This window comes from Neofelis nebulosa, chromosome 8 (genome assembly GCF_028018385.1).
Source record: "Neofelis nebulosa isolate mNeoNeb1 chromosome 8, mNeoNeb1.pri, whole genome shotgun sequence".
Taxonomy (NCBI): domain Eukaryota; kingdom Metazoa; phylum Chordata; class Mammalia; order Carnivora; family Felidae; genus Neofelis; species Neofelis nebulosa.
The window spans coordinates 72,644,154-72,670,316 of record NC_080789.1 but is presented as its reverse complement, the minus strand read 5'-3'; the positions used below and the strand labels follow the sequence as shown (position 1 = coordinate 72,670,316).

The window sequence follows — 26,163 nt, the reverse complement described above, 5'->3', positions numbered from 1 at the left end:
ATGGGTGTTAAAAAATTTTTTTTAAATGTATATTTAGTTTTGAGAGAGATACAGAGCGTGAGAAGGGAAGGGGCACAGAGAGAGGGAGACACAGACCCCAAAGCAGGCTCCAGGCTCTGAGCTGTCAGCAAGGAGCTCGACGCAGGGCTCAAACCCACAAATTACAAGAGCATGACCTGAGCTGATGTCGGATGCTTCACCGACTGAGCCACTCAGGTGCTCCTAAATGGGTGTTCTTTTAAAAAGCATTCCATCAATACAGAAATACACAAAGTGTAAATTAAAGGCTCTATAATCCCATTTCCATATAATAATCTGCAGAAGATATAGGAAGATTTAGTCATAAATAAAAAGATACATAATGAAAAAATGAGGCAATTATTAATTCTACAAAAATTTAATCTCAGCACACTCATTGACTCAGAAGTATTTACATGGTCATAAAATAAATACAATAACTGTGAATTTAACCAAAAGTCTTAACATAGCCATATTGCGAAGATGGAGGAGGGCAGGGTGTAGTATAGGAGAATGAAAAATCCTCCCTTACTCCTTTATGAATTAAGTGGCAGAAATATATGTATTTTATATAGCAATATGCATGTACATATGAGAAGAAACAGCTAAAAAAGTTAGTTGCTTCTGGGGAATGAATGGAATTTGGTCGAAAGGTGTGTCAGACAAATTATTGGTGTTTGGTTATAAGCCTTTTAAAGCTACTTTATACTTTATGGATAATTAACGATGTATCCAGGTTGGGATAAAGCTAAAAGAAATAGGATAGCAAAACACCCACATTTAAAAACAAAATTCTCTTGAAAATTTTATTAACATTTAATAACCATAAATCAGTCAGCATTTTCCAGTAGTTACGAAGTTTTTGTCTTAAAGATGAAATTTATTTCAAGTCTTCATGTAAAGCAATCAGACATGAATAAACTTTTATAATGAGCTTCTCAAACACATCTTTTTAATACCTCCTCTCTTTTTTCTTGAGAGGACAATAGCAATACTGTGATAGTATTATGATCTCTTTTTTATTCAAATGAACCGTTTTCAAGATTAACAGTTACTACCAAATCTTTATTTTTATTACTCTAAGGCAAGATAGAAACATGATACTTTAAAATTATTTTCAGTTTCCTATGAACTATTTTATAGTAAAAAATTATTTGGTACTAAGTGTTCTTTATGTTCAAATTCTAAAAGTAATCTTTAGTCCCCAACCGAACTCAAGATTTTTAAAAAAAATTTAATGATATTTACATAATAAATATAATTTTAATCACTCAGTTCTTCTTCATCACTGAAATATGTGCTTTTCTTTATCCTTGGGCGTCTTGAGTCATCTGATGTTGAGGGACCCCCTGAACTCGGTTTCCATTTTTTTTGTTCTTCTTCAATTTTGGCTTGCTGGAATGTGATTCAGAAAACAAACAAAACCAAACCAGGAATGTTTATTTACAGTGCATTATTTCAAAACATGGCAAAAACACACCATAAATGCCAACACTCCCCACCTTCCAGCTCATGCAGACATTCTACTTCATCAGAATATCCCACCTGCCCAAGTTATGTCCCAGATTCACTGTGTTACTCAAAATTATTCTAAGCAATTTCTAACAGGGACATTAAATGAAGCCTACTTTCCATCCTTGCTTGAGGTGGAAATGTTATATAAAATATGACATCACTTAACTAAAAGGAAAAATAATGCATGTGTTTGTAATTTATTAACTACAGACATCAAAACAAAATAACATTATAGATATTAGAAGATTATATGGCCTTATCAAGTTTCATATACTTGTATTAGGACCTTTAATGGTCAAAACTGTGTTTCTGGTTTGCTAAGTGAAGCTTCATTTAAAACCTATTTTTGATTTAATAAAATCTTCTCCATTCAGCTAAACTCACTTTAATCAAATAGTTCTGCTCAATTCCATAATGAAATTATAATAAGATACTGAAAATGTTGTAGGGTCTGGGGTGCCTGGGTAGCTCAGTCTGCTAAGCTACTGACTTGATTTTGGCTCAAGTCGTGATCTCATGGTTTGAGATTGAGCCCTGCGTCAGGCTCCATGCTGACAGTGTGGAACCTGATTGGGATTCTCTCTCTCTCTGCTCCTCCCCTGCTCATGCTTTCTTTCTCAAAATAAATAAATAAACATTTAAAATAATAATAATAATTTTAAAATGTTGTGGGGCCCTTAAAATCTAGAAAGACCCAATGGGAATTTTTCTATCACACCGCCCTAAAGACCAGAGAGAAACAGCCTGTCTCTTAAAGAGGTAAAGGGGAGAGATGAAGGTTGCCATGAAATGATCAATAAAGCAAGCAAGAAATCTAAGACCATGAACCCAAGGCAGCAATAGCATTTTTAAAAGAACGGTTTAGTACCTGGAAAGCTATGGCCTGACTAAGGCTGTCAAGGGCAGGATCTTCCCCTTCATCTTCACTTTCTTCTACTTCTTCACTAAATTATTAAAAACAAAAAAATCAGAATGTGCTCAACCAATAGTAAAAAGACAGAAAAAATACAGTAACGTATTTAGTAAGAGTAGATATACATACATTTCTTCTTCTGGTTCAGGAATTTTCTTTTTTTTCTTTTTCTCTTTCTTCTTTGGAGGTTCACGTTCTCCAAGCATATTTTTAGGACAGGCATAACTTAAATGTCCACTTTCCTTTTGTTTCATGTTAAAAAGGAAAAGAAAAGAGCTGTATTTGTATGTTATTAATGGAAACTTGCCTGGTACCCTATGACTGAAGGCTTTGGAACTTAAAAAGGAATATTGTCACACTAGGAGTATATATTAAGAAATAATACAACCCACTACTTTAATATTTAAAAGAAAGAGATTATGATGTTATAACCACCAATAAACTACCTTAACAATAAAAGAATATTTTAGTAGTTTTACTAAGAACAAAAGAAGTATTCTTCCTTCAAACATTTCATTTTATTTTTTTTTTAATTTTTTTTTTAACGTTTATTTATTTTTGAGACAGAGAGAAACAGAGCATGAACGGGGGAGGGGCAGAGAGAGAGGGAGACACAGAATCGGAAGCAGGCTCCAGGCTCTGAGCCATCAGCCCAGAGCCTGATGTGGGGCTCAAATTCACAGACCGTGAGATCGTGACCCGAGCTGAAGTCAGACGCTCAACCGACTGAGCCATCCAGGTGCCCTCATTTTATTTTTTAAAAAAATTTTTGACATTTATTAATTTTTTGAGACAGAAGGAGATGGTTTGAGCAGAGGAGGGGCAGAGAGAGAGAAAGACAGAATTGGAAGCAGGCTCTAGGCTCTGAGCTTGTTAGCACAGAGCTGGACATGGGGCTTGAACTCATGAGCTGTGAGATCGTGACCTGAGCTGAAGTCGGATGCCCAACCAACTGAGCCACCCACGTGCCCCTCTTCAAACATCTTAAGTCTCAAGATTCAGGGTATAAAACAATTCAAAGTTTAAATGGACCATCTAACTTAATGTAAAAATTTTAACTTATTATTTGATAAAATAGGACAAAACTTTCCTATTAACTTCCAATACATTGCTTACCATTGGTTTATTTTTTATTTTTTAGCTACATTTTATTGTTCAAAACAATTCATAAATCCATATTCAAGAAACATGGACATAGACCCTGACTCTTAATTGGAGGAATGAGTACCGAGGCCATTTTTTATGATCAACCATACCCACGTGTACCTACAATGAAATGCTCTTCAAAATTACCTGTTACTCATAATTTGAAGACCATAGACTGATAGTTCATATATTTACCTGCACTTATAATGTGACATCCTCTGTACTTGGAATAATAAAAAAAAAATCAACTGCTATGAAAGCATCAGAATCTTATTTCTGCTATTTACCCAGTTATCTCAGCTGCAGTACAGGGTGATTTACTTTCTAGTGGATGGAGTGCTGTGGAAACTTAAGAGAGGAAGAGATTTCTGATTTGGAATTACCAAGGCAGACTTTATGGAGGAGATGACATTGAATTGAAACCCATTGGTTTAAAAACAAATGGAAAATTTAAAGTCTTCCTCACTTTCCCATTTTATTTTTAAAAAAATTTTTTAATTTGAATTTTTATTTTTATTTTCTTTTTTCCCATTAATTTCACTTTGCTCCTTTCATATCTGGATTATACCTGCACTGTCCAATTGTTGTTAGCCATTAACTGTGATTCTCTGTGGCTACTTAGAACTTGTCTAAATTGATATACACTGTAAGGGTAAAATACATATTGGATTTTGAAGAAAAAAGAATATAAAATACCTTAATTTTTGAAAATATTAATTACATATTGAAATGATAATATTTTGGATATATACTGGGTTATGATATAAAAAGATATTAATTTTTGCCTGTTTCTTTTTTTAATGTGGCTAGTAGACAAATTACAATTACATTTGTGGCTAGACTAGCCATACTATTATAATGAGGTATAACATGGTTGAGCTGTAAAACATAACACAATGAACTATAATCTGAACATTAGCTCACTAAATACACTGAAGAAGTGATATGTAAGAGTAAGGGTGTGGGCAGAGACTGAGCCAGGATTAGAACAATAGAAGAGGGGCGCCTGGGTGGCGCAGTCGGTTAAGCGTCCGACTTCAGCCAGGTCACGATCTCGCGGTGAGTTCGAGCCCCGCGTCAGGCTCTGGGCTGATGGCTCGGAGCCTGGAGCCTGTTTCCGATTCTGTGTCTCCCTCTCTCTCTGCCCCTCCCCCATTCATGCTCTGTCTCTCTCTGTCCCAAAAAAATAAATTAAAAAAAAAAAAAAAAAAAAAAGAACAATAGAAGAGAAAAATAATCATGCTTTTCAAGTACATTTTAGAAAGCATTAAATAGACTGTGTACTTTATATATCTTGGGATATGGCTGAATGCAAGAGATGTTACTGTTAATGAACTGCTAAGTGAATGCACTTAGACAAGCATTTTCCAAACTGTTTTTGGAATAATGTCAACATACTCCATATATAAGAACAGTTTCAGAGAGAAGTAACTTAAGGGAAAACCAGGCTAAATAAATGTATACAGATTTGGTGAAGGGGAAAATTTAAGAAGTATAAAAATGTACAAAGTATAATATAACAAATTTATGCACCCACAAACCAAAAAGATTAACAGATTCTTCCAGGATTTCTGACGAATCTATCTAACCATAACTACCCTTCCCTTCCTTTCTTTCTTAACAAAACTCAGGATCTGGAACACAATTTTTAAAACATTAACTTAAGAGGTGTTAGAATCACAGGAATTGACAGGATATACCATCCATCCGTCTGTTTATATATATCTTTAGGGAACAAGGTGTTGAGTGTGGCAGTGAAGGAAAGGACCCCAACCTATTTCTTTGTATCTTCCATGTGATTTTGTAGCCAGGAAAATGGCTCTCAGTAAACCTCTCCCCATTTCCCCATTAATACCTCCAGACTCTTTTTTAAAAATATTTTATATAGGCATTTGGGAAACTGACAACAAGCCCTAGACTGATATTCTTGTGGTACCATCATTATTATGGGCCTTGTCATTATATTTTTCCTACTCACCAAAAGTTTAAAGGGGTAATGACAAACTGTAAGAACTAGGCAAGAAAACTTGGTGATAGTTCAGTTACAAGCATCTGCAGTACTAAGTAGAAAAAAAAACTCCCAAGTTTTAAAATACAGTATCTCATTCAGGATAGGTTGGTCATATGATAGTGTTTATACTGAACTGTGATGCTTAAACATTGGCAAACTATTATAGACACAAACAGTATCCTATTATTACACAAATTTATGGGTCACAAAAATTTTTCAAGACAAAGTAACTAGTCTAGCACTTCTTAATTTAACAGTTTTTAAAGATTTAGAAACTGGAGAAAATACCACTCTATATTACCCAACTCAGGTTATCTTTACATACTACATTTCAATGGAGTTTTCTTACACGAGTTGATAGTCCCAAAGTAAGACAACTTTCATAACCTGGTTTTAGTAAGCCAGAAATTTTAGAGAGCACAAATAAAACACTGATGTGAAAAATACCTTAAAATAAACTATGGAAAATTACATTAAGTTTTAGGTATACTCACCCCACATTCATAACACTTAGATTTATCAAAGTAGTTTCGTCTTCGGATGAACTCAGCTGCTCTTCCATTGTCGATAGCAATGCTTGCTTTTATCACTCTACCAAATAACTAAACCAGAGAAAAACGTAAATGCAGAAGGATGTATTTCATTGAAACCTAAAACTAGTTATTTGATTCCATTTCCTTAAACCTTCAATTCCATTTTAGATTACTTTAGCAATTGCCTACTCCGGTGTGACAAATAACATCCTGTAGAATAGATTCTTATTCCTTAGATTCTGCCAGTATTTATGGAACCAAATACAGTTTGACCTCTTTTCTAGAAGTTAAATAAATACCCTCAGAATCTATTGATATCCATGACTTGACCATCCACTGTAACCCCACATTTTTGGTCTGGATAAACACAAAGCCTTTTGGATTAAAAATCTTGCTGGGAATGAATGGCTTACCTGTTTGTTGTTTATTGCCCTGGTACAGTTTTGTGCAGAGTCTTTATCCAAAAATAAAATAAATGCAACTCCTTTGCTCTTCCTGGTATCTTTATCTTTCATTATAGTAACCCTTAAAGCATAAACAAATAGCCAGTTAAAAATAATGAGGCAGCTGGAGCACCTGGGTGGCTCAGTCAGTTGGGCGACTGACTTCAGCTCAGGTCATGATCTCACGTTTCATGGGTTCGAGCCTCGTGTTGGGCTTTGTGCTGATAGCTCAGAGCCTGGAGCCTGCTTTGGATTCTGTCTCCCTCTCTCTCTACCCCTGTCCTGCTTGTGCTCTGTCTCTCTCAAAAATAAATAAACATTAAAAAAAATTTTTTTTTAAATGAGGCAGCAATAAATAAAAACATTAATGGACACTTGGAACACTGAAGTATTCAAAAAAGGGTTAGTAAAGCATTTACAAAGAGAAATTATATATGGTTGATAAATCAACTATTTCTTCAAGTTACGGGATATCAAGAAGAATGGAAATGAGAAAACGTGACAATGATTTAACAAAAGTGAACACATCTAAGAAGTACCTGAAAAGTCAAACATTAATCAGAGATTGGAGAATGAAGTAAAGAGATTATAGAGAGAACAGAATCTTGAAGAGTAAGCATAATCCCTTTTTTCCACTAATTCCCTCCAAAGGAAAAAACAAAAATTGAGGTGTTCTCTTTTATGCAAAAGTAAATTGATTTACTTAAATTATTTTTCATAGGTTTTAGAATCTAACTATATTTTCTTTTTTAAAAAGTTTTTTATTTAAATTGCAGTTATTTAACATACAGTGTAATATTAGATTTCAGGTGTACAATGTAGTGATTCAACACTTCCATGTAACACCCAGTGCTCATCACAGCAAGTGCACTCCTTAATCCCCATCACCTTTAAGAATCTCCAGTTCTGTAGTTCCTAGCTGTACCATCCAAGGTACCTAAGTGATAGGGATGATGATAAGAGCAGAGACTGTTCTTTCTCCTGACCCTTTACACATCCCTAGTCCTTGTGACCCTTGCTCATTTTTTTCTTCGTTTTTTAAAAAAGATTTTTTTTAATGTTTATTTTTGAGAGAGAGAGACAGACAGAGCACAAGTCAGGGAGGGGCAGAGAGAAGAGGGAGACACAGAATCTGAAGCAGGCTCCAGGCCCTGAGCCGTCAGCACAGAACCTGACGTGAGGCTCGAACCCACCAACTGAGAGTTCATCGCCTGACCTGAAGTCGGATGCTTAACTGATTGAGCCACCCAGGTGCCCCCTTGCTCATTATCATTATAATCATTATATAATCATAATGATCATTATAATTAATGTATCATTAAATATAGTTTAAAAATCAATGTTCAATAGGGCTCTCTGGAGAAACAGCTGATTCCAAGGCTGGGATAGGGTAGGAACAAGATGAACATGGAACATCTTGTTATGCCGGAAAGGAAGTACTTAAAAAAAAAAAAAAAAAAGAAAAAAAAAAAAAAGAGGGGCACCTGGGTGGCTCAGTTGGTTGAGCACTGAGTTTGGCTCAGGTCATGATCTCACAGTTCATGAGTTCAAGCCCTGCGTCTGGCTCTGTGCTGACAGTTCAGAACCTGGAGCCTGCTTCAGATTCTGTGTCTCCCTCTCTCTCTGCCCATTCCCTGCTCGTGCTCTCTCTCAAAAATAAACATTAAAAAAAAAAATTAAAAGAAATGATGGGGCATGGCACAGGAATACAGAAACCAGCTTAAAGGAGCTCAGACTGGCCAAATCTAGGACAATTTGAGTACCAAAATAATATTAAGTACTTATTAATAAGCCACAGAAAAAAGTAGTAATTTATAAGTCCATATTAAATAAATAAATGGGGGAGAAGGGAGGGTTTTCGCTTACAGCAGAATGTCAAAAGAAGTGCTAGATTTGGAAGATCACCACAATCACAGTAAAGACTGGATCAGGCAAGTAGATGATTTGTTGATGAACAAATACTCAATTTAAATGAAATTTTTATGTGGAACAAGATATTTACATTATGTTAACAATGTTTTTCACAAACTGCTTATCAGTTGCAAAGGGGAAAAAAGTAATTATACAGTGGAGAAATTACACCTTGACTAGGTGATCAAAATTAGCACTAATGAGGCACATGCACACTGTATGGATCCCGACTGAAACTCCAGAATACAACAACACCTAGGCAGTTACCAGCCAAGAGTACATAGAACTCCAATGTAATCATGAGGCAGCATCAGGAAAATACAAAATGAGAGGGAAACCAAGATGAGAGAGAACTATATTCTTTATAAATGTTCCAAATTAAGGGGGGCTAAAAAATAGGAACAGTTAAAATTAACCCCTAATTCTTGACTGTACTATAGGAGAAAAATTCTATGTGGGACATTATTAGGTCAACTGACAAAACTGGAACATGGATAATTGATTCAATAAAAGTATTTTATCAGTATACATTTATGGATTTGGTAACCATACTGTGATTACATGATATTATAACCCTATTTTTTAGGAAATACATACTAAAGTATTTAGGAGTAAAGGGTGATGATGTTTGTAACTTACCCTCAAATAACTCACAAAAACAAACTGTATATCTATACAGATACATACACATGTATATACATACATATATACGCATACATACACACTTACACGAGAGAGAGGACCAATGATAAAGTAAATGGGGCAAAATGTTAATGGGTGAATCTGGGTAAAGGATATTTGGATGTTCTTTGTACTATTTTTGTAACTTTTTAATAAATTTGTGATTATTTCCAAATAGTTAAAAAAAAAAAAAAAAGGGTTCCAGACAAAGCTTAATAATTTTCTAAAACCTGAATTAACAGAACAGACAGGAGGACCCAAGTAAATAAATAGACATTTTATTTAATATTACATTTCACATATTTAAATTTATTCTATTTCAATTTGGGTTTAGGTACTGATATAGCAACTGGAATGAAACTGGAAAAAGATGCCACTATATTAAGAAAAAGGGGTACTTTTTTTCATTCAAAAAGGGAACATAAGTTGAAATAATTTAGGGAAAAATGGGCAAAACGGTTTAGTTTCTAAGAAGAGTGCATCTGTTATTCATTAGGCTTAGAAGGAAAGAAGAAAAGCCAAACACTTGACAAAGCTTGTTTAGAGTTACCACAGTTAACTGAGGATATCTGGAACCTTTTTAACTAATTTTGAAAGAAATATGAAAATCTTTAACTTTTTGGCATCTGCATGTTTGTGAAGGTCAACTAAAGTCGTTAATCATTTTTCCTAAAGTACAGTTTCAAAAGTGTTCGTTTTCAAAGTCATCCTCAGTTAATGATGTCTCTCATCTGTCCCTTTTTTCATTCCCACAGCTTTGTCCACAATGGCACTGCTGTTTCAATAGTGTATTCTTACTAGTTCCCTTGATATTAATGCTCTCATATGCTACTGAGAGTTTTTATTGAAGGACTAAATAAAATCATGTCATTCTTTTGCTCAAAAATCTTTGTTTCTTCAATTTGTGTATGTGTTGGTCCTGTAATCAATATCCATTATGATTTGGCTCCCACTTCCCTCATCTTTCACTACTTCTCACTCACAACTATGAGGTCTAGCCACAAAAAACTACTTGATGTTTATGGAGCATGGCCTGTACTATTCCAAATTGGTGCCTTTATTCACATGGCTTCTATCTCCTTTCAACTCTCAATCTTTGTCCATTAAACATTTACTCATTCTTCAGAGTTCAGAAGTTGTCAGTTCTCCAATCTCTTTACCTGGAAATAATTTCTCCTCCTTTCTGCTAGTCTCTACTGAAATCTACGTATAAATCATGCCTCATCAGACCTATTTTAATATAAACTCCTTGAAGATTGCCTCTGTAACCTCTATTAAGCCTAGCTCAGTATGTAAAAACAAAAATATAGATACAAACAGGAAACTGGTTGGGAATGCAAGCCGGTGTAGCCACTCTGGAAAACAGTATGGAGGTTCCTCAAAAAACCAAAAATAGAACTACCCTATGACCCAGCAATTGCACTACTAGGCATTTATCCAAGGGATACAGATGTGCTGTTTCAAAGGGACACATGCACCCCCATGTTGATAGCAGCACTATCAACAATAGCCAAAGTATGGAAAGAGCCCAAATGTCCATCGATGGATGAATGGATAAAGAAAATGTGGTATATATATACAATGGAGTATTACTCGGCAATCAAAAAGAATGAAATCTTGCCATTTGCAGCTATGTGGATGGAACTGGAGGGTATTATGCTAAGTGAAGTTAGTCAGAGAGGGACAAAAATCATATGACTTCACTCATATGAGGACTTTGAGAGACAAAACAGATGAACATAAGGGAAGGGAAACAAGAATATAAAAACAGGGAGGGGGACAAAACAGAAGACTCATAAATATGGAGAACAAACTGAGGGTTACTGAAGGGGGTGTGGGAGGGGGGATGGGCTAAATGAGTAAGGGGCATTAAGGAATCTACTCCTGAAATCATTGTTGCACTATATGCTAACTGTTTTGGATGTAAATTTAAAAAAATAAAAAATTAAATAAAAAAAAAATCAACAATAAGAAAAACCACCCAATTAAAAAATAGCCTAAAGGGTTGAACTTCATCAGAGAATATATACAGATGGCAAATAAGTATATGAAAAGAAGTTTAGCATCATATGTCATTAGGGAATTATAAATTAAAACAATGACACACCACTAAACTTTATTAGAATAGCCAAAATCCAGAACACTGACAACATGCTGCCAAGATGGGGAGCAACAGGAACTCTTATTCCTTGCTGGTTGGAAGGCAAAATGGCGTAGCCACCTTGGAAGATAATTTGGTGAAACATACTCATATCACATTATCCAGCAGTTATGCTACTTGGTATTTACCCAATTTGAACACTTAGGTCCACACAAAAACCTGCACACAGATGTTCATAGCAGCGTTAGTCATAATTGCCAAAACTTGAGAGCAACCAAGATGTCTCTCAGTTAATGAATGGATAAATAAACTGTAGTGCATCTGGACAATGAAATAGGAATATTATTCAGTTCCCAAAAAGAAATGAGCTATCAAGCCATAGAAACAAATGGAGAAACCTTAAATGCATGTTACTAAGTGAAAGAAGGCAATATGAGAAGGCTATATACTATATGATTCCAACTCTGATATTCTGGAAAAAGCAAAACTGTGAACGTTAAAAAGATCAGTGGTTGCCAGGTGTAGGGAAGAGATGAATGAATAGGCAGAGCACACATGGCTTTTAAGACAGTGAAACTACTCTGGATGATACTATAATGGTAGATGCTAGTACTTATACATTTGTCCAAACCCAAAGAACATACACCACCAAGAGTGGCCACTAAGGTAAACTATACATTGAATGATAAAAATGTGGAAACGTAGTTCATTGATTGTAACAAATGCATCACTCTAGTGTGAGACTTTGAGAGTGAAGGAGGGAGTCTGTATATGGAGGTATGGAGAATATAGGAAATCTCAGTACTTTCCACTCATTTTTTTCTGTGAACCTAAAACTACTCTAAAATATAAAGCCTATTAAAAATTAAAATTAAAATATTTTTTAAAGAAAATATTTCAGTGCTTGCTACAGATGGATGTAATGCATCTGGATTAATGTAACAGGATGTTTTAGTTTTTATGTTTTCAATTAGTTAAATTTTCAGTGTATAGACATTATTCAGTAACATAAAAATTTAATAATTAAAATAAACATAGCTTCTTATTCACATGAAAAAAAATAGGAAACTGGTTTTTCAAAAAGTGCATCTATTTGTTTATTCATGTGGTTAGCCAGTCACTCTATTAGCCTCAAGCCTAAGCACTATAAGCATTGATAATTAAAGGCCATAGAACAAGGTTTTTACTTTCAGAAAAAAGCTTAGAGTCTAGAGGTAGAGAGACCTATAAACGAATTATAATACACTATTTTGAAAGAGATATCTTCTACAGTAACAGAAAATAATTATTACACCAAAGATTCAAAAGCACAAATCTAGGATGATTCCCACGTTTCTAGCATGAGAAGTACTCATTTAAGGTCATAATACGAAGCAGGTATTATTCTGGGAAACCTCAGTGTTGTCGTAACACCTCCTTCTCACTCACCTAACCCTTACATACAAAGTAAATACATCACTAAGTATTATCCATTTTACATCCTAATGATCTCTCAAATCTGACCAGCCTCTACTTTTCCACCTACACCACCTTAGTCCATATCTCTCTCCTGAGCTATGATTATAGCTTTTTTGACTGATCTCCCAGCATATGCTCTTGTTTCCCTCCATTCTAATTTCTACACTGAAGCCAGAATAAGCTTCTAAAAATTCAAATTATGTCACTCTCTCATTTAAAATTGTTTACCAGTGAATTCCTGGTATTCAACATGGCCAAAGAGAAAGATTAGGAGCCTGTTTCCATTCTAGACTCATCTTGTGCTCTCTCCCTCTTGTTTACTCATCTTTAGTCCTATTGGCCTTCTGTTTCCTTTTTTAAAAATGTTTACTTTTGAGAGAGAGAGCGCAAGCGCATGCGCGCACACATGCGCACACCAGAGGGGGAGGGGCAGAGAAAGAGGGGTACAGAGGATCCAAAGCGGGTTCTGTGCGGAGAGCAGACAGCCTGACATGGGGCTCAAACCTACAAATCCAGAGATCATGACCTGAGTTGAAGTCAGATGCTCAACTGACTGAGCCACCCAGGTGCCCCTGGCCTTTTGTTTCTGGATCTCATTTTTCTCTTGCCCCAAGGCCTTTGCACAAGCCATTCCCTCTACCTGAAATGTTCTTCCCATTCTTTTTGCCCACCTTTTACTCAGCCTGTAGTTCCAATTCAAAGGATACGGACCCAGGTAAACCTACCCTGACTATCCAGATTAGATCAGGTCTTCTCTGTTATAGGTGCTTATAACTCTGTCTTTGACTTCATACAATTCTCATGGTTCATAATTATATATTTGTATGGAAATTCATTCAGAGATTCTGACAGATGAGAAAAACCAAGGAGAGGTAACAATATGGTTAAAGGAGTAGGCTCTGAAATAAAACTGTTAGATTTCAAATCCTGTCTGCACCACTAACTGGCAATATGATTTTAGGTTTACTGTGTGCTTCAGTTTTGTTATTTATATTATTAGGATAATAATAGTATTTACCTTAAAAGGTAGTTGTGAGAATTTAATGAGTTAATATATGTAAGAAGATTAGAACGATGCCTAGCATATTTATGTGCTCATTGTTAAATATCATTATTAGTGCTTTGACTGATAATGATTTTTCAAAACTCTGAAGACCCAAAATTTACCCAGAAGCATTTTTGATGATTTTGTTAGTAAAAGAGCAAGTTTAAAAGAAGTTAACTTCAGGATGCAAATGAACTTCCAACTGTTTAACATCCATTTATCCAAAGCTAGAAAAAAAATGACTGGCCAAGATAAATATGCTCTAAATTCTTGGGATTTTTAAATACAGTATTAAATTTCTACCAAATATATGCTGGTTTTAAGATAGTCAGAATGATATCTTGTTTTCACTTCTTTGCCCCATAACATAGTTGCACGATTGATTTAAAATAGTGAATTAGGGGTGCCTGGGTGGCTCAGTCAGTTAAGCATCCAACTCTGGATTTCGATTCAGGTCATGATCTCGGTTTGAGAGTTCCAGCCCTGTGTCAGGCTCTGTACTGACAACCTGGAGGCTGCTTAGGATTCTCTCTCCCCCTTTCTCTTTGCCCCTTCCCCACTTGTGCGTGCGTGCGTGTGCACCCGCTCTCTCTCTGCCCCCACTGCTCATGCTCTCTCAAAATAAACTTAAAAAAATAAAATAGTGAATTAAATATGAGAAGTTCCTATGGTCCTTCTGTAACTTTCAGCCCCAACTGATATTATCATCTCTACCATTTTGCAGTCTTTCCAGCGGGATCTCTAATCTTTCTATGAAAGCCAGAGAATATATTTTCTATTTATCAGTCTCATAAGCACTTTGCATGTCATAAGCATCGAAATACTTGGTATACTTGATAACATACCTTTTAGTAACCAAAATATGTACTTAATCAGAGCCTTTATGTCTTCTATTGTATGAAAGAATCAGTTTTAATTCTTAGTAATATGGTAAGAAATTATGTTGTTTAAATAAATTATGATATATAAAGCAACACCAAGAAATCCTTAAATATGAGGGTGTATCTTTCACCTCACGTTTATAGTATAATGTCAAGTTTAAAAAAAGACAACAGGGCACCTGGGTGGCTCAGTCAGTTAATTGTCCAACTTTGGCTCAGGTCATGATCTCATGGTTCAGGAGTTCGAGCCCTGCATCAGGTGCTGTGCTGACGGCTCAGAGCCTGGAGCCCGCTTCAGATTCTGTGTCTTCCTGTCTGCCTCCCCTCCCACCCCCCACTTGCACTCTCTCTCCTAGTCAAAAATAAACATAAAAAAAAATTTAAAAAGACAACAAAATTGCACATATAGAATTGAGTCTTTAAAAAATTATCTATACATGTTTATATGTTCAGAAAAATGACCGAATTATACATAAAAATGTTAACAGCCGTATTTTTCTTTACTGTATCAAATATCTTTTTTAATGAAAAATAATAAATCTTAAAAAAATGGAAAAGTAAATTCAGATAAACTTTTAAATGAAGTTTCAAAATTTGACGTGAATACTTACTTTACAACTTTGCCGTATTTGGAAAATATCTGAAACAAAAGACCACAAAATAATTTACAAGTTAATTTAAAATCATAAGAAACATTAAATTTCAGGTTGTATAAATTGACCACATTCTTTGTTAAAGCTTGCAAAAACTTTTAGCCTTTATTCTATAAAGCAGGCCCAGGGAGATAGAGAAACAACCCCACTCTTTATGTGTGGAACACTGAAGGCGCACACTGCACAGCTGCTGTGTCTCTGTGGCATATCCATGGCAACTATCAACCCCACCACAGCCCTAGAGAAACCATGTGCTGTAAATATCAGTGCTGTGGGATACCATTATTCCTAGTCTACCCCATTAAGCAATCACTATTTCAGAAGACAGATCCTTAGACTGCTTAGAAAACAAAACATAAAACAGAAAAGCTTCTGTAATGAAAAATCCATTCCCATCAGTCTGTTTTTCCGCCCATCCTTTCGTTGGTAGTTCTTTATACCTGGGCCCTATCTTTCCTTTTACTTCTGCATTTTCACCCTAAGCAATCTCATCTATTTGTTTCAGCCATTACCTATATACTAATAGTTCCTATTTATTATGTCTTAGAAAAGCCTTTCAGAATACACTGATGTCTACACAATCGATAATAAATTGAGTTTTATCATTAAGTTGTGTAATCCTGGAATGTAGTATAACTGGACTGCAGTGTTAGCAACACTGAATTTTGAAGACCAATATAGTTTTCTGTATAACACTTTCTAATGGCTTCTCATTTCACTCAGAGTCCTTACCATGATGTAGGTAGGCCCTACAAGGCACCCCTGCATGGTCTTACCTCCCTCTGATTGCCCTTCCTCTTCTCTCCACTTGATTTACTCTGTGCCAGAAATGCTTTTCCCCTAGACATCCACACAGCTGTTTTTTACTTTCTTTAGGTTTTTATTCAAAAGTCACCTTCTCAATAAGGGCTTTAGACTGTCCCTGTAAAATTTTACCTCCATTCCCGACCTAACATTTAATAACCTTTTATTTTTTTCAAATGTTTATTTAGAGAGAGAGAGAGACAGACAGACAGACAGACAGACAGAATCCAAGGCAGGCTCCAGGCTCTGAGCTGTCAGCACTGAGCCTGATGCGGGGCTTGAACTCACAAACTGTGAGATCATGACCTGAGCCAAGGTCAGAAGCTTAATCAATTGAGCCACTCAGTCACCCCTGGCCTCCTTTATTTTTACTCCTCAGCACCTAACAGCATTAATTTAGTATCCAAATAATAATATCATTTGACTTTTTTATATTTCACATCTTTTTTTTTTTTTTTATCTTGCTATGTTATGAGTCCCAAGATAGATTTTCATCTTTTTGTTCATTGCTGTGTTCTTGGTACTAAGAGCACTCAGCATAGGTTAAGTTTTCAATAAATACAGACACATCTCTATTTTGATGCAAAAGAAGCTGGAGTTCATTTTCTCCTCTGTTCTTTGAGACGCAAGCTATCTCAATTAAGTAATTAATCAAATACTATGTATCACCTATGCAGCATCTCTGTATTTAACATCTACCCAAAGAAGCAGAGTAGAGGGCACACTTGGAAGAAAGGATTCATGTTATTCCTTCCATTTCCTCTCAACTACTCATCTGCAGGACAGGGACAGCAGGAAATTTTGTTCTCTGTAAGGTGGAGAGGAGAAAGAAGATGTTGGATTTTCCTCCCTCAATCACCCCTATCCTGAATTGAAAATAACATTTATTAAACTGTTAAATTTCAACCATATATATAAATTAAAATACCCTTTCAGAATTTGAGGTTTAGTAAAGGGGTCTGTTTGCTTTTATCAACCCTTTCATCCAAAACCTCTATTCCACCAATCTTAAAAACTCAAATTAGCAATCAGGAAAAATCAGCCTATCATAAGTTGCTCCCACTTCATTATGCTAGCTGTGTCTTCTGTGTTTATAACGAACTTGTTATTCTCACTGCAAACTTTCCTGGGAAATTATATAAATGTCAATTTTTTTACTTACTCATGTTTGCAACAGAGGTCTTTGCTATTCATGACTTAAGTGCATTGTAATGTAGTTAGTAAGAATTTTGCCAAAGAGAACTGTTTGCTTAAGCTACATTTGTACCTCAGAGAATTCAGTAGATAGTTGTACTAAAAGTTACTTACCCGGTATAAGTCATTGTTGGTCAGGGAAAAGGGCAAGTTGGATACATACACTGTGCTTTTACTTGGGGCCAATCCACCACTCATTTCTAAAAAGGAAAACAAACCACAGAAGCAATCTAAACCAGGTATTCTTCATTCCAACCAAAACCAATATGGACAATCAATGATGTAATTATGCTAGATTTAATACACCTTCCTCACTTTTTAGGATTAGAAGCAATGACTCTAGCTAGATGAATTAAGGAATTTCTTCTTCCCAGACACCACTCAAGAGAGTTTTCTGGTCTTTCTTTTAAGTAAAGGCTTTACACTAACCATTCCAGTGCTGGATTATGGTGTGAAGGAAGAATGAATTTAACAGATGAATAAAAAACTGACGCTGAACTTAACCTTCTCTCAGGCTAAGAGCAAGAAAGTGCTTTTCCATAAGGTTTCATACCTTGCCCACCACATAAGAACTTGGTAGTTTTGAAGGAACCTTAGCCGCTCAATTTCACTAATGCTTTGGATTTCGGTACCTTTTTGGTTGTTTTAATATTTTTCTCTAAAGTGGTGTTAAAAGAAAATGTTAGCCTCATATTCTGATGGTGTAAAGTTCTTTCAAATCATTAATTTTGTATATTATTGCTAAATAATTAAGTGATACATTTTACTACATGAATAAGTTTCAGTACCTTGAAAGATACTGACCTGTATATGTACCTTAGTTTACAAATATAATTTGTCATTAATTTTCATTGCATATTTTACAAAACAGATTATCTGTGAAAATTATATCGTACTCAACCAGGTTCAAAATTTCGATTTATAAAGCCTGTGTGATGTGTACTTGAGAGGGGGGTAGGGGACATCACAAACGGCAAAATATTGACTGTAAGTCATGCCAATTCGCGGATTAGTGGGAGAACTGCTAGATGCTACTTGAGATGTTTTTGGGGAATTTATTAGACAACTTCAGGAACTCAACATCTTCAAAGTTTCCCGTTTGAAAATATACGTTAGCCATTCTGGTGAGAACTGCGAAGGGCGGGCAATGATAAATGGCCCGGAATAAAAAGGATGGCGGGGGAGAGGGGTAGATCGTTTGGGCGGCCGGGTCCGGGTAGGGGCTCGCTGGGAGAAAGCCCGCAGCTGAAGAGTCGTTTACCTTGAGGTGGGGCGGGCCGGAAAGACTAGACCGCGAGCCCTCCACTCAGCTGGGCTCAACCCCGACTCTTCCTCGTCCCCCGCTGGGGCCTGGGCATCCCGGGTCCTGGGAGGGGTCAAGCGCGGAAAAGTAGGAAAGCAGCGACAGCAACGCCTCTTCCTGGCGGTAGCTAGACCCAGGCACCGGAGGCGGGCCTAGAGGCGGGCGCTCTTGCTTACGTCCTTGAGCGCGCCGGAAGTGCCTACCTAGGCGAGCGGCGACGAGCGGACGACTACATTTACGGGGTCTCCCGGTGGCCCAGAGTCGGTGAGCGCCTTTTACCTTTCCGAGGTGCACGGGGCCGAGCGCGCGGGCCGTTACGCCCAAGGAGAGCAGGCGGGCGGGTGTTTTCTGTGGCGGGACTTGGAGACTCCCGTTGCATTTGAATCGTGCCCTTGCGGTTGAGGGTGTAGAGACGCAGTGGAGTTTGGAATAAAGGAAACTGTTGAGTCTGAGGCACAGGTTTGCTTCTCTTTAGCTCCTTATTATGCAGAAAGAGGACTGAACTATGTAACTTCAGTGACCCAAGATGAGTTAGGAAGTCGATAAATTTATAGAATGTGTTCGATGTACCCAGTTCAGTCTTAGGCACTTTGAGAGCTACAAAAAAAAGTGTAAAACAGGCCTTTTTCTGGCGGATATTTCAGTCTGGTTGGGAGACAAGGTCAACTTGAATTCACAGAATGACTCATCTTGAGTGTTGATATGGACAAATGTTGGACTTCTTGGCGCCTTTTTTCGTCCTGTAAATCTGTAATGGGCTCACACTGCTTTTTCTCTTGAGAGGAGGTAAACGGGCCCATCATTCCTACAGAAAAATCAGAAACTAATGCAAGGTAGCTTATACTTCTGCCCACCAGCACACACAGACCAGGCCTGTAACCATTACCTGGGAGTCTGCGTGCCAGCAGCCTGGAATCTAGAGCCTCTCCTGGAGTCTGCACAATCAATCCAGATTGAAGTCGATGTCTTCTAGAAAGAAGGAAGTGCATCCAGGGCGCAGCTGAATTTTGAGAGGCCCGAATGCCTCCATGTCTGCCAGGGGACCGCTGGGACTAATTCTCTTGGCAAACTTGTGGCCAGCCAAAACTACCATGTTTCACATCCCCGTTATTCTTGGTTACCGCCCAAGATGTAAGCCCCTTTGGTCTTCTGTGTTACACCCTCATTCCCATGCTGCTTTGTACTTCCTCTCCCTTAGGCTATCACTGCTTCTCCCTCCTTTTCTTACACATTTCACCCCTCAACACAACAGCTGAGCCCACTGAAACTTCTAATTCCCTGCCTAACAAATTCTTACATTGTCAACCTCTTTATGGAAATTCTTTTATCTCCTGACCATAACTAACACTTTGCTTTTGCCTTCAGCCCTTTCAGTTGAGCCCTTTTTCTAACACCTGTATTTAAGGTTAAGTGATGGCTCTTGCCATACAGAACTAATTTCGCTTCCTCAGAATATTTTTCCTGCCCCCAGAGTTTTTGTGGAGGTTCTTTTCTCTCTGCAGCATTTGATTTCTCTGACCTTTCTTCTACCTCTTTGTGGATAATTCCTACACCTGCTAAAGTTTTCAGTTTTCCTTTGACTTTCTCTGAGGAGTATTTTGTAAATGGCGCCCCCCACCCCCCCACCACCGAGAGACTTAGGTACCCTTGACATGTGCTAAGTGCCCTCAACTTTCCTCATCATAGCACTGAACACATGTATCATATTTAATTGCTTCTCTCTTTGCCTTCTCTACTAAGCTAGGCTGTGGAGGAGGGACTGTTAATTGTCTTGTTAATTTTTGTAACTGGTGCCTAATAGGCAGGTCCGTCCGTCCTTCCTTCCTTCCTTCCTTCCTTCCTTCCTTCCTTCCTTCCTTTCTGTCTTTTTTAAATGTTTATTTATTTTTGAGAGAGAGAGACAGTGAGCATGAGTAGGGGAGGGACACAGAGAGAGGGAGACACAGAATCTGAAACAGACTCCAGGCTCTGAGCTGTCAGCACAGAGCCACACTTGGTGACCTGAGCCGAAGTCAGATGCTTAATTGACTGAGCCACTCAGGTGCCCCCAGGTATTTCTTTGATTGCAGTTGCTGCAGGTAGTCTCAGAAGTCAAGCAGTTGACATGTCCTTTGACTTTAAAATGGAAGAAGCTTTGGAAAGGGGTCGGCTGCTATTTAGCTTCAGCTGATAGTGGCTGTGTGAACATGATCCCAGTGTTGCCAGAGCATGTAGTTGTTTCAATAACAGTTGGAAACATGGTTTTTAAAAGTGATCTCTGCCAGTTAAGTGTTGTCAATGGAATAAAGTTTTATAGAAAAAAACAAACAAACCTGGGTCAGACATGTGTCATGTGGCCTACCAGTCACCAGTTTGGAATCTGCTTTAGTGTTGGTATGGTATAGAAATGGGCTTTGAGGAGAGTACTAGATTTTGAGCTGAGTCTTCATGGATGGTTTGAAGTTGAATGAGAGAATGGAAAGAGGTATTGTATTTTGGAAAATATGTCAAACAGCTCCAGGCTGGTGTGTGTTACTTTGTGGCATAGTGAGGAAGCTGGTATGAATGATATTTTTGGGGAGAACTGGAGTTTAGGTGAGAGGATAGAAGGATCATATGAAGGGCAGAGGAGTTTGGATTTGTTACAGTTAGTTAATGTGAAACAATCTGGATTCTTGATCAGGGAAACTTCAGGTGTGGATGATGTATCAGCAAAGTTAACTGAATATCCCTTTTTAAAGGTGAAATAGAGGGTGAAAGACTGGAAGGAGGCTCATCAGTTAAGACTGATGTGCAGTAAGATATAGATTTGTAAGCATAGATAGGCAAACATCTGGTATTTTTGTCTACTTGTATAATTTCAGTTACTTGATCATTTACACTGAACAATCAGGAATTTCCTAAGCATTTAATACATTGCAGTGGGGCTTACATAAGAGGTATCCTTAAAGCACTGAAAAGTCAATTGTGAAACTAGTAATGCAGCACTTTAAGTTATATGGTTATTCTGAAGCAATCAGTGGTCTCCTTACCTTTAGTCTCTTTCTTCTTTAATCTGTTTTGTATACTGCCAGGTCAGTCTTCTGGAATGACATTTTTCTTGCAACTTATTTCTAGACTGAAAAGCCTACAGTGAACTTCTCTAGCTTTTTCCTCTGTTTGAGCATTTAATGCCCTTGAATTTGTTCTGTCTTTGCCTGTTACCTTTGTGAAGCAATGCGATATGGTGGAAGGGGCTTGGGATTTAAAGTTATGCATACATGGGGCGCCTGGGTGGCTCAGTTGGTTGGGCGTCCGACTTTGGCTCAGGTCATGATCTCACGTTTCAGGAGTTCGAGCCCCGCATCGGGCTCTGTGTTGACAGCTCAGAGCTTGGAGCCTTCTTTGGATTCTGTGTCTCTCTCTCTGCCCCTCCCCTTCTCATGTTCTGTCTCTCTCGCTCTTAAAAAATAAATAAGCATAAAAAAAAAATTTAAAAAAAGTTATGCATACTTGACTGATTCCAGGCTTTTGGCTCTGTGATTTGAGCTTTTCAGAGCCTCTGTGCTTTATGTGGGTTAGGAGAGATAATATCTACTAAAGGGAAGAAAATGAAAGCCTGTTATTCCTGTGCAGGCTTTTTTCCCATTCCTTTATAATGCAAATCTGCTTTGGTCAGTTCCATCTTTCTCAGGCATATCTTCCATAATAATTTCTTTACCTTCTTTCAGATTCTACCATCATACATCCACATTTGAACAGTCTCTCAAAACTTTATTTAACTTGGCTTTTTAAAAAATTTTTTTTCCATATTTGTTTATTTATTTTGAGAGAGAGAGAGGGGTGGGGGAGAAAGGGGCAGAGAGAGAAAAGAGAATTCCAGATAGGATCCATGCTGTCAGTGCAGACCCCAGTGTGGGCTCGAACTCACTATCCATGAGATCATGACCTGAGCCAAGATCAAGAGTCCAGCGCTTAACCGACTGAGCCACCCAGGCGACACTCTTGGCTTTAACTAACTTTCCTATGCTTCTCTCTCCATGACCACTGAACAGTGATTAATTTTAGTAGATATTTTGCTCTATTTTGACCATGTTAATTGGCATTCGTGTTAGTTTTTTTTTTCCACAGACCTTCAATATGTTCAAAAATACATTTTTAATTTAGTCCTGGAATTTAAAACATTTTTCAATAAAAATAGTATTATCTAATTTTTAGACTCAAGGCAGTCCTTAAGAGCTTCTTGTTTCAATTTAGGGTGTATGGAAAATGTTTACCTTGCTTTAAGGTCAGTGTATCTCATCTTGAGATGAGAGTAGTTTAAAATTTTTGAAAAGTGGAAGTGTTCCATCCCAGGCCACTTATATAGGGATTTCAGAGGACGGGGCCTAAGCATTGGTATTTTTAAAGCTCTTTACATGATTCTTATGTGCAGCCAGTGGTAAGCACTGCTTTAGGTGCTAGAGCTAAAGGATTCTCATTGATACCTTTTTCTCAAGAATGAAGTAGCATTAGTGTCATGAGAATTGTGGTAGGAGCCATAAACATAACCTTTTTTAAAGATTTTACTTTTTTAAAAGTAATCTCTATACCCGACATGGGGCCCAAACTCACAACCCTGAGATTAAGAGTCTCATATTCCAATGACTGAGCCATCCAGGCCCAGGAACCATAATCTTATAGTGCTCGTTGGAAGTTTTCTGAATACGTGTTTGCCCCACTCCCCAAAACATTTCGTAAGCTGAGTGGCATTAAAGAAAGAGGTAATGTTTTGTAAAAGCAAAAATCTTCTTTTGATTTCTTTTGGTTAGTGTAAACAGGTACTAATGTAGGTCTTGGCAAAAGCAAAAGTGGCATAAATTGAACTTGAGATAGCAGGGGGAACCTGTAATTAAAAGGTATAAATCAGTATTCAGGTTCCCCAGAATGGCTCATGTGGAGGTCATGAATAATATGTCTGTTTATTCAGCCAGTATTTAATAAACACCTTTACCCTGCTAAACAACAGGAGTAAGAGAGGCACACAGTCATTGCCTTTGCAGTAGTGTTGAGTTTGAGAGGAAGGAGTGTAAGAAAAGTAAATTGCATATGATGCTATATAGTACTGTCATAGCAAGATACTTCAAGAGGCCCAAAGAAAGAACAACATTGTTCTTTCTGGAGAATATAAGAGAACCTGACATTTAAGTGAATCCTGAAGGAAGAGTAGAGGGTGAATGCAGCTAAGATCTAGGCAGAGGAAAAGCATGCCAAACTGTGGTGGTGAGACATAGTGGCACACTTACAGAACAAAAACAAGTTTGATAAGTCTGGAGGTTCTGGAGACTATTGGGGGAAATGGTGGGGGTGAAGCTAGAAAGGCCAAAGCAAGATCACAAATAAGCCTTTTTTTAAGGTTAGGGTTGAATCCTCATTCAACCCTGGTGGGGACCCACTGAGAGATTTTTAAATCAGATGTCTTACCAGGGTGAGCATTCTGGCTACAATTTCTAGAGTGAGGAAGAAGCAGGGAGACCAGTGTTTTACTACTGGGGAGTCCAGTGGCTAGACTAGGAACATCTGATATTTATATATTGAGGTGAAAGAAATAATTGGATTTAATGAATAGTTAAATATGAAAAGTTCTGGGTCTTGTGTGATTCGGGTTTCTGATTTGGGCTGTTGGGTACCTGGTGGTGTCATTGACTAAAATGGGGAAGACAGGAGATGAAGCAGGTTTCTGAGAAGTGTGAACTATTGGCATGTTGAATTGCAGATGTCTGTGAGACATCTGCTTGAATGGAGTCAGGATGGAAGTGAAATCATTTATCTAGAGGGGTCATATTACCAGCATTAATAAACTGACTCCATGAACACTGAACACATTGTGCAAATTGTTCTAGGTGCTTAATATTAACCATTGAATAACATAGAGATTCCTGCTTTCATATAGTTCATATTCTTAGTAGCAAGGGACCAATAATATGCATCAAAAATAATTTACATAATATCTTAGATAACTAGTGTGATGATTTAGGGCGGTCTGGTAGACAGGTGACATTAAGAAGGTGAATTTTGAGGGATGAGGAAGTTAACCAGATACCTGGAGAAAAGCATTCTAGGTTGGGGTGGGAGTGGGGGTTGGAATTGCCTGTGCAAAGGTCTAATGCTCATCTAGAGTATGAGGTCATATGGGGCTTTTCTATTCATTAACCATGGTTTGCTATTAAAGTAGTTATTAATGAAAATAAAGAGTGAAAGGAATGGGTTTAGAGAAGAGGGAAAGCTATTTTTTTTTATTCTGAGTTTTTTTTTTTTTTTTTTTGATTGTGTTTAGGGCCAAAAAGAGCAGTGTGCACAGTTATTCTATAGTTTAAGCTGCTACTAGAACCAGTTTGGATAAGTTGAAAAATTACTGCTACCATAACCAGTTTGGATAAGGTGGAAAATAGATCTAACTGTGGGTTCAAAGTGTGAATGGTTTGACACAAGGATTATTGCCTGTGACTTTGTGTTTTCTCAGTTTCTAGGCTACTATGACCAAATTCCAATCTTCCCTATCCTCTTACCCCTCAACTGAAGTTAACATAATAATGGTTGGCTTAGTGGAGTGTTCTGAGAAAGGTTTATTTCTTTTCTGGATTAAATATACCATGATGGTATATTAAACATACTCTCTAATGAATATGGCATAAGAGAATGCAATTTTTATAATTTAGAACTAGTTCTTAGCAAACTTCTAGATGAAGCTTATGTTCTCCATACTGAATTCTAATTCTGTTCTCTGCCTTATTGTGATATAGAGGGTCCTTCCATTTTTCAGTTCTGTTCTTCAGTTTTCATATCCTTTTGGATCAGAGAACTTTACTGGAGTACTTCTGAGACTCCACTAATGGGAGATTAGTGAAGTGATTACACGGTAAGTAATATGATCACTTCAGTGAGAGCATTTTGTTTAAATTTAGATGATTGGCTTCTAGTTGTGGAATGGGTCAATTTCCTAAATCTGGATGTCATAAATAACATATGCTGCTAATCAGAAGGTTGTTGAAAAGATTACCTTTTCCCTTCTCTGTTGTCTTAATTCAAGATTCAGTTTATGACCTATCTTCTTTACTGCCTAATATTATTTCTTTTGTATGTAATCCTCAAACTGTGTCTTCTGTTTTGTTTTACTAACAGTACAAGGTTGCATATGGAATATTCTATTTATACTCCTGTTTGCCTAATTATATAGATTTCTTAAGAATAGGGGATGTTTTATAATTTGACATGGGCTTCACCAGTGCTGTTTGAATTTTTGAAGTGTTAAATACTGGTGGATGATAATTATTTTACTCCACCAAGCTGTATTTAGTCTTACCATTTTGTAGTGTTCTACTATTTTTATACTCTTTATTCTGAAAATATATGGTAATTTAGATAATAAAGCATTGTATTCTGATAGTGCTGTTTTGTAAAAACATTAATAGGTATAGTAAGAGTACATCTAAAAACTAGATACCTGTATATTCTGTAAAGAGGTCAATATTTAGCATACTCGCCAGTAAGAGATAGCTTTAAAAAATGAAATAATTGTTACAGAAGAGTATAGTCTAATGTTTATATTTAATCAT

General features: G+C 37.1%; 2 protein-coding genes and 1 long non-coding RNA gene across 12 annotated transcripts in view; 2 read left to right on the top strand and 1 right to left on the bottom strand.

Moving 5' to 3' along the window:
• Positions 1–3,988, top strand: part of LOC131519749 (uncharacterized) — a 73,717-nt gene extending 69,729 nt beyond the window's left edge. Inside the window, exon 3 of the long non-coding RNA XR_009265776.1 lies at positions 3,588–3,988. This is a non-coding gene — a long non-coding RNA (uncharacterized LOC131519749). The remainder of the gene's footprint in view (positions 1–3,587) is intronic.
• On the bottom strand, positions 811–18,724 carry ZCRB1 (zinc finger CCHC-type and RNA binding motif containing 1). Of its 2 annotated transcripts, XM_058743087.1 has the most exons (8): positions 18,569–18,724; positions 17,422–17,507; positions 15,268–15,296; positions 6,550–6,661; positions 6,098–6,205; positions 2,576–2,688; positions 2,402–2,477; positions 811–1,413 (listed from the first exon to the last, which is right to left on the bottom strand). In XM_058743087.1, exons 2-8 carry the CDS (start codon positions 17,503–17,505, stop codon positions 1,282–1,284), a joined length of 654 nt encoding a protein of 217 aa, XP_058599070.1. In that variant the 5' UTR covers positions 17,506–17,507; positions 18,569–18,724; the 3' UTR covers positions 811–1,281. The 2 variants fall into 2 exon arrangements, with proteins under 2 accessions (XP_058599070.1, XP_058599071.1); XM_058743088.1 differs by lacking the exons at positions 15,268–15,296; positions 17,422–17,507; positions 18,569–18,724 and adding an exon at positions 13,456–13,604.
• Positions 18,725–18,783: 59 nt separating this feature from the next.
• The window catches only part of PPHLN1 (periphilin 1), a 138,004-nt gene continuing 130,624 nt past the window's right edge, over positions 18,784–26,163 (top strand). For 2 of the 9 annotated variants that reach the window (XM_058743081.1, XM_058743079.1), the window contains exons 1-2: positions 18,812–18,874; positions 25,371–25,470. The gene's annotated coding sequence lies outside the window, so the exon portion shown is untranslated. Of the gene's footprint in view, positions 18,875–25,370; positions 25,471–26,163 lie in introns of all 9 variants that reach the window. The other 7 variants (XM_058743086.1, XM_058743083.1, XM_058743084.1 and 4 more) reach the window with 4 other exon arrangements.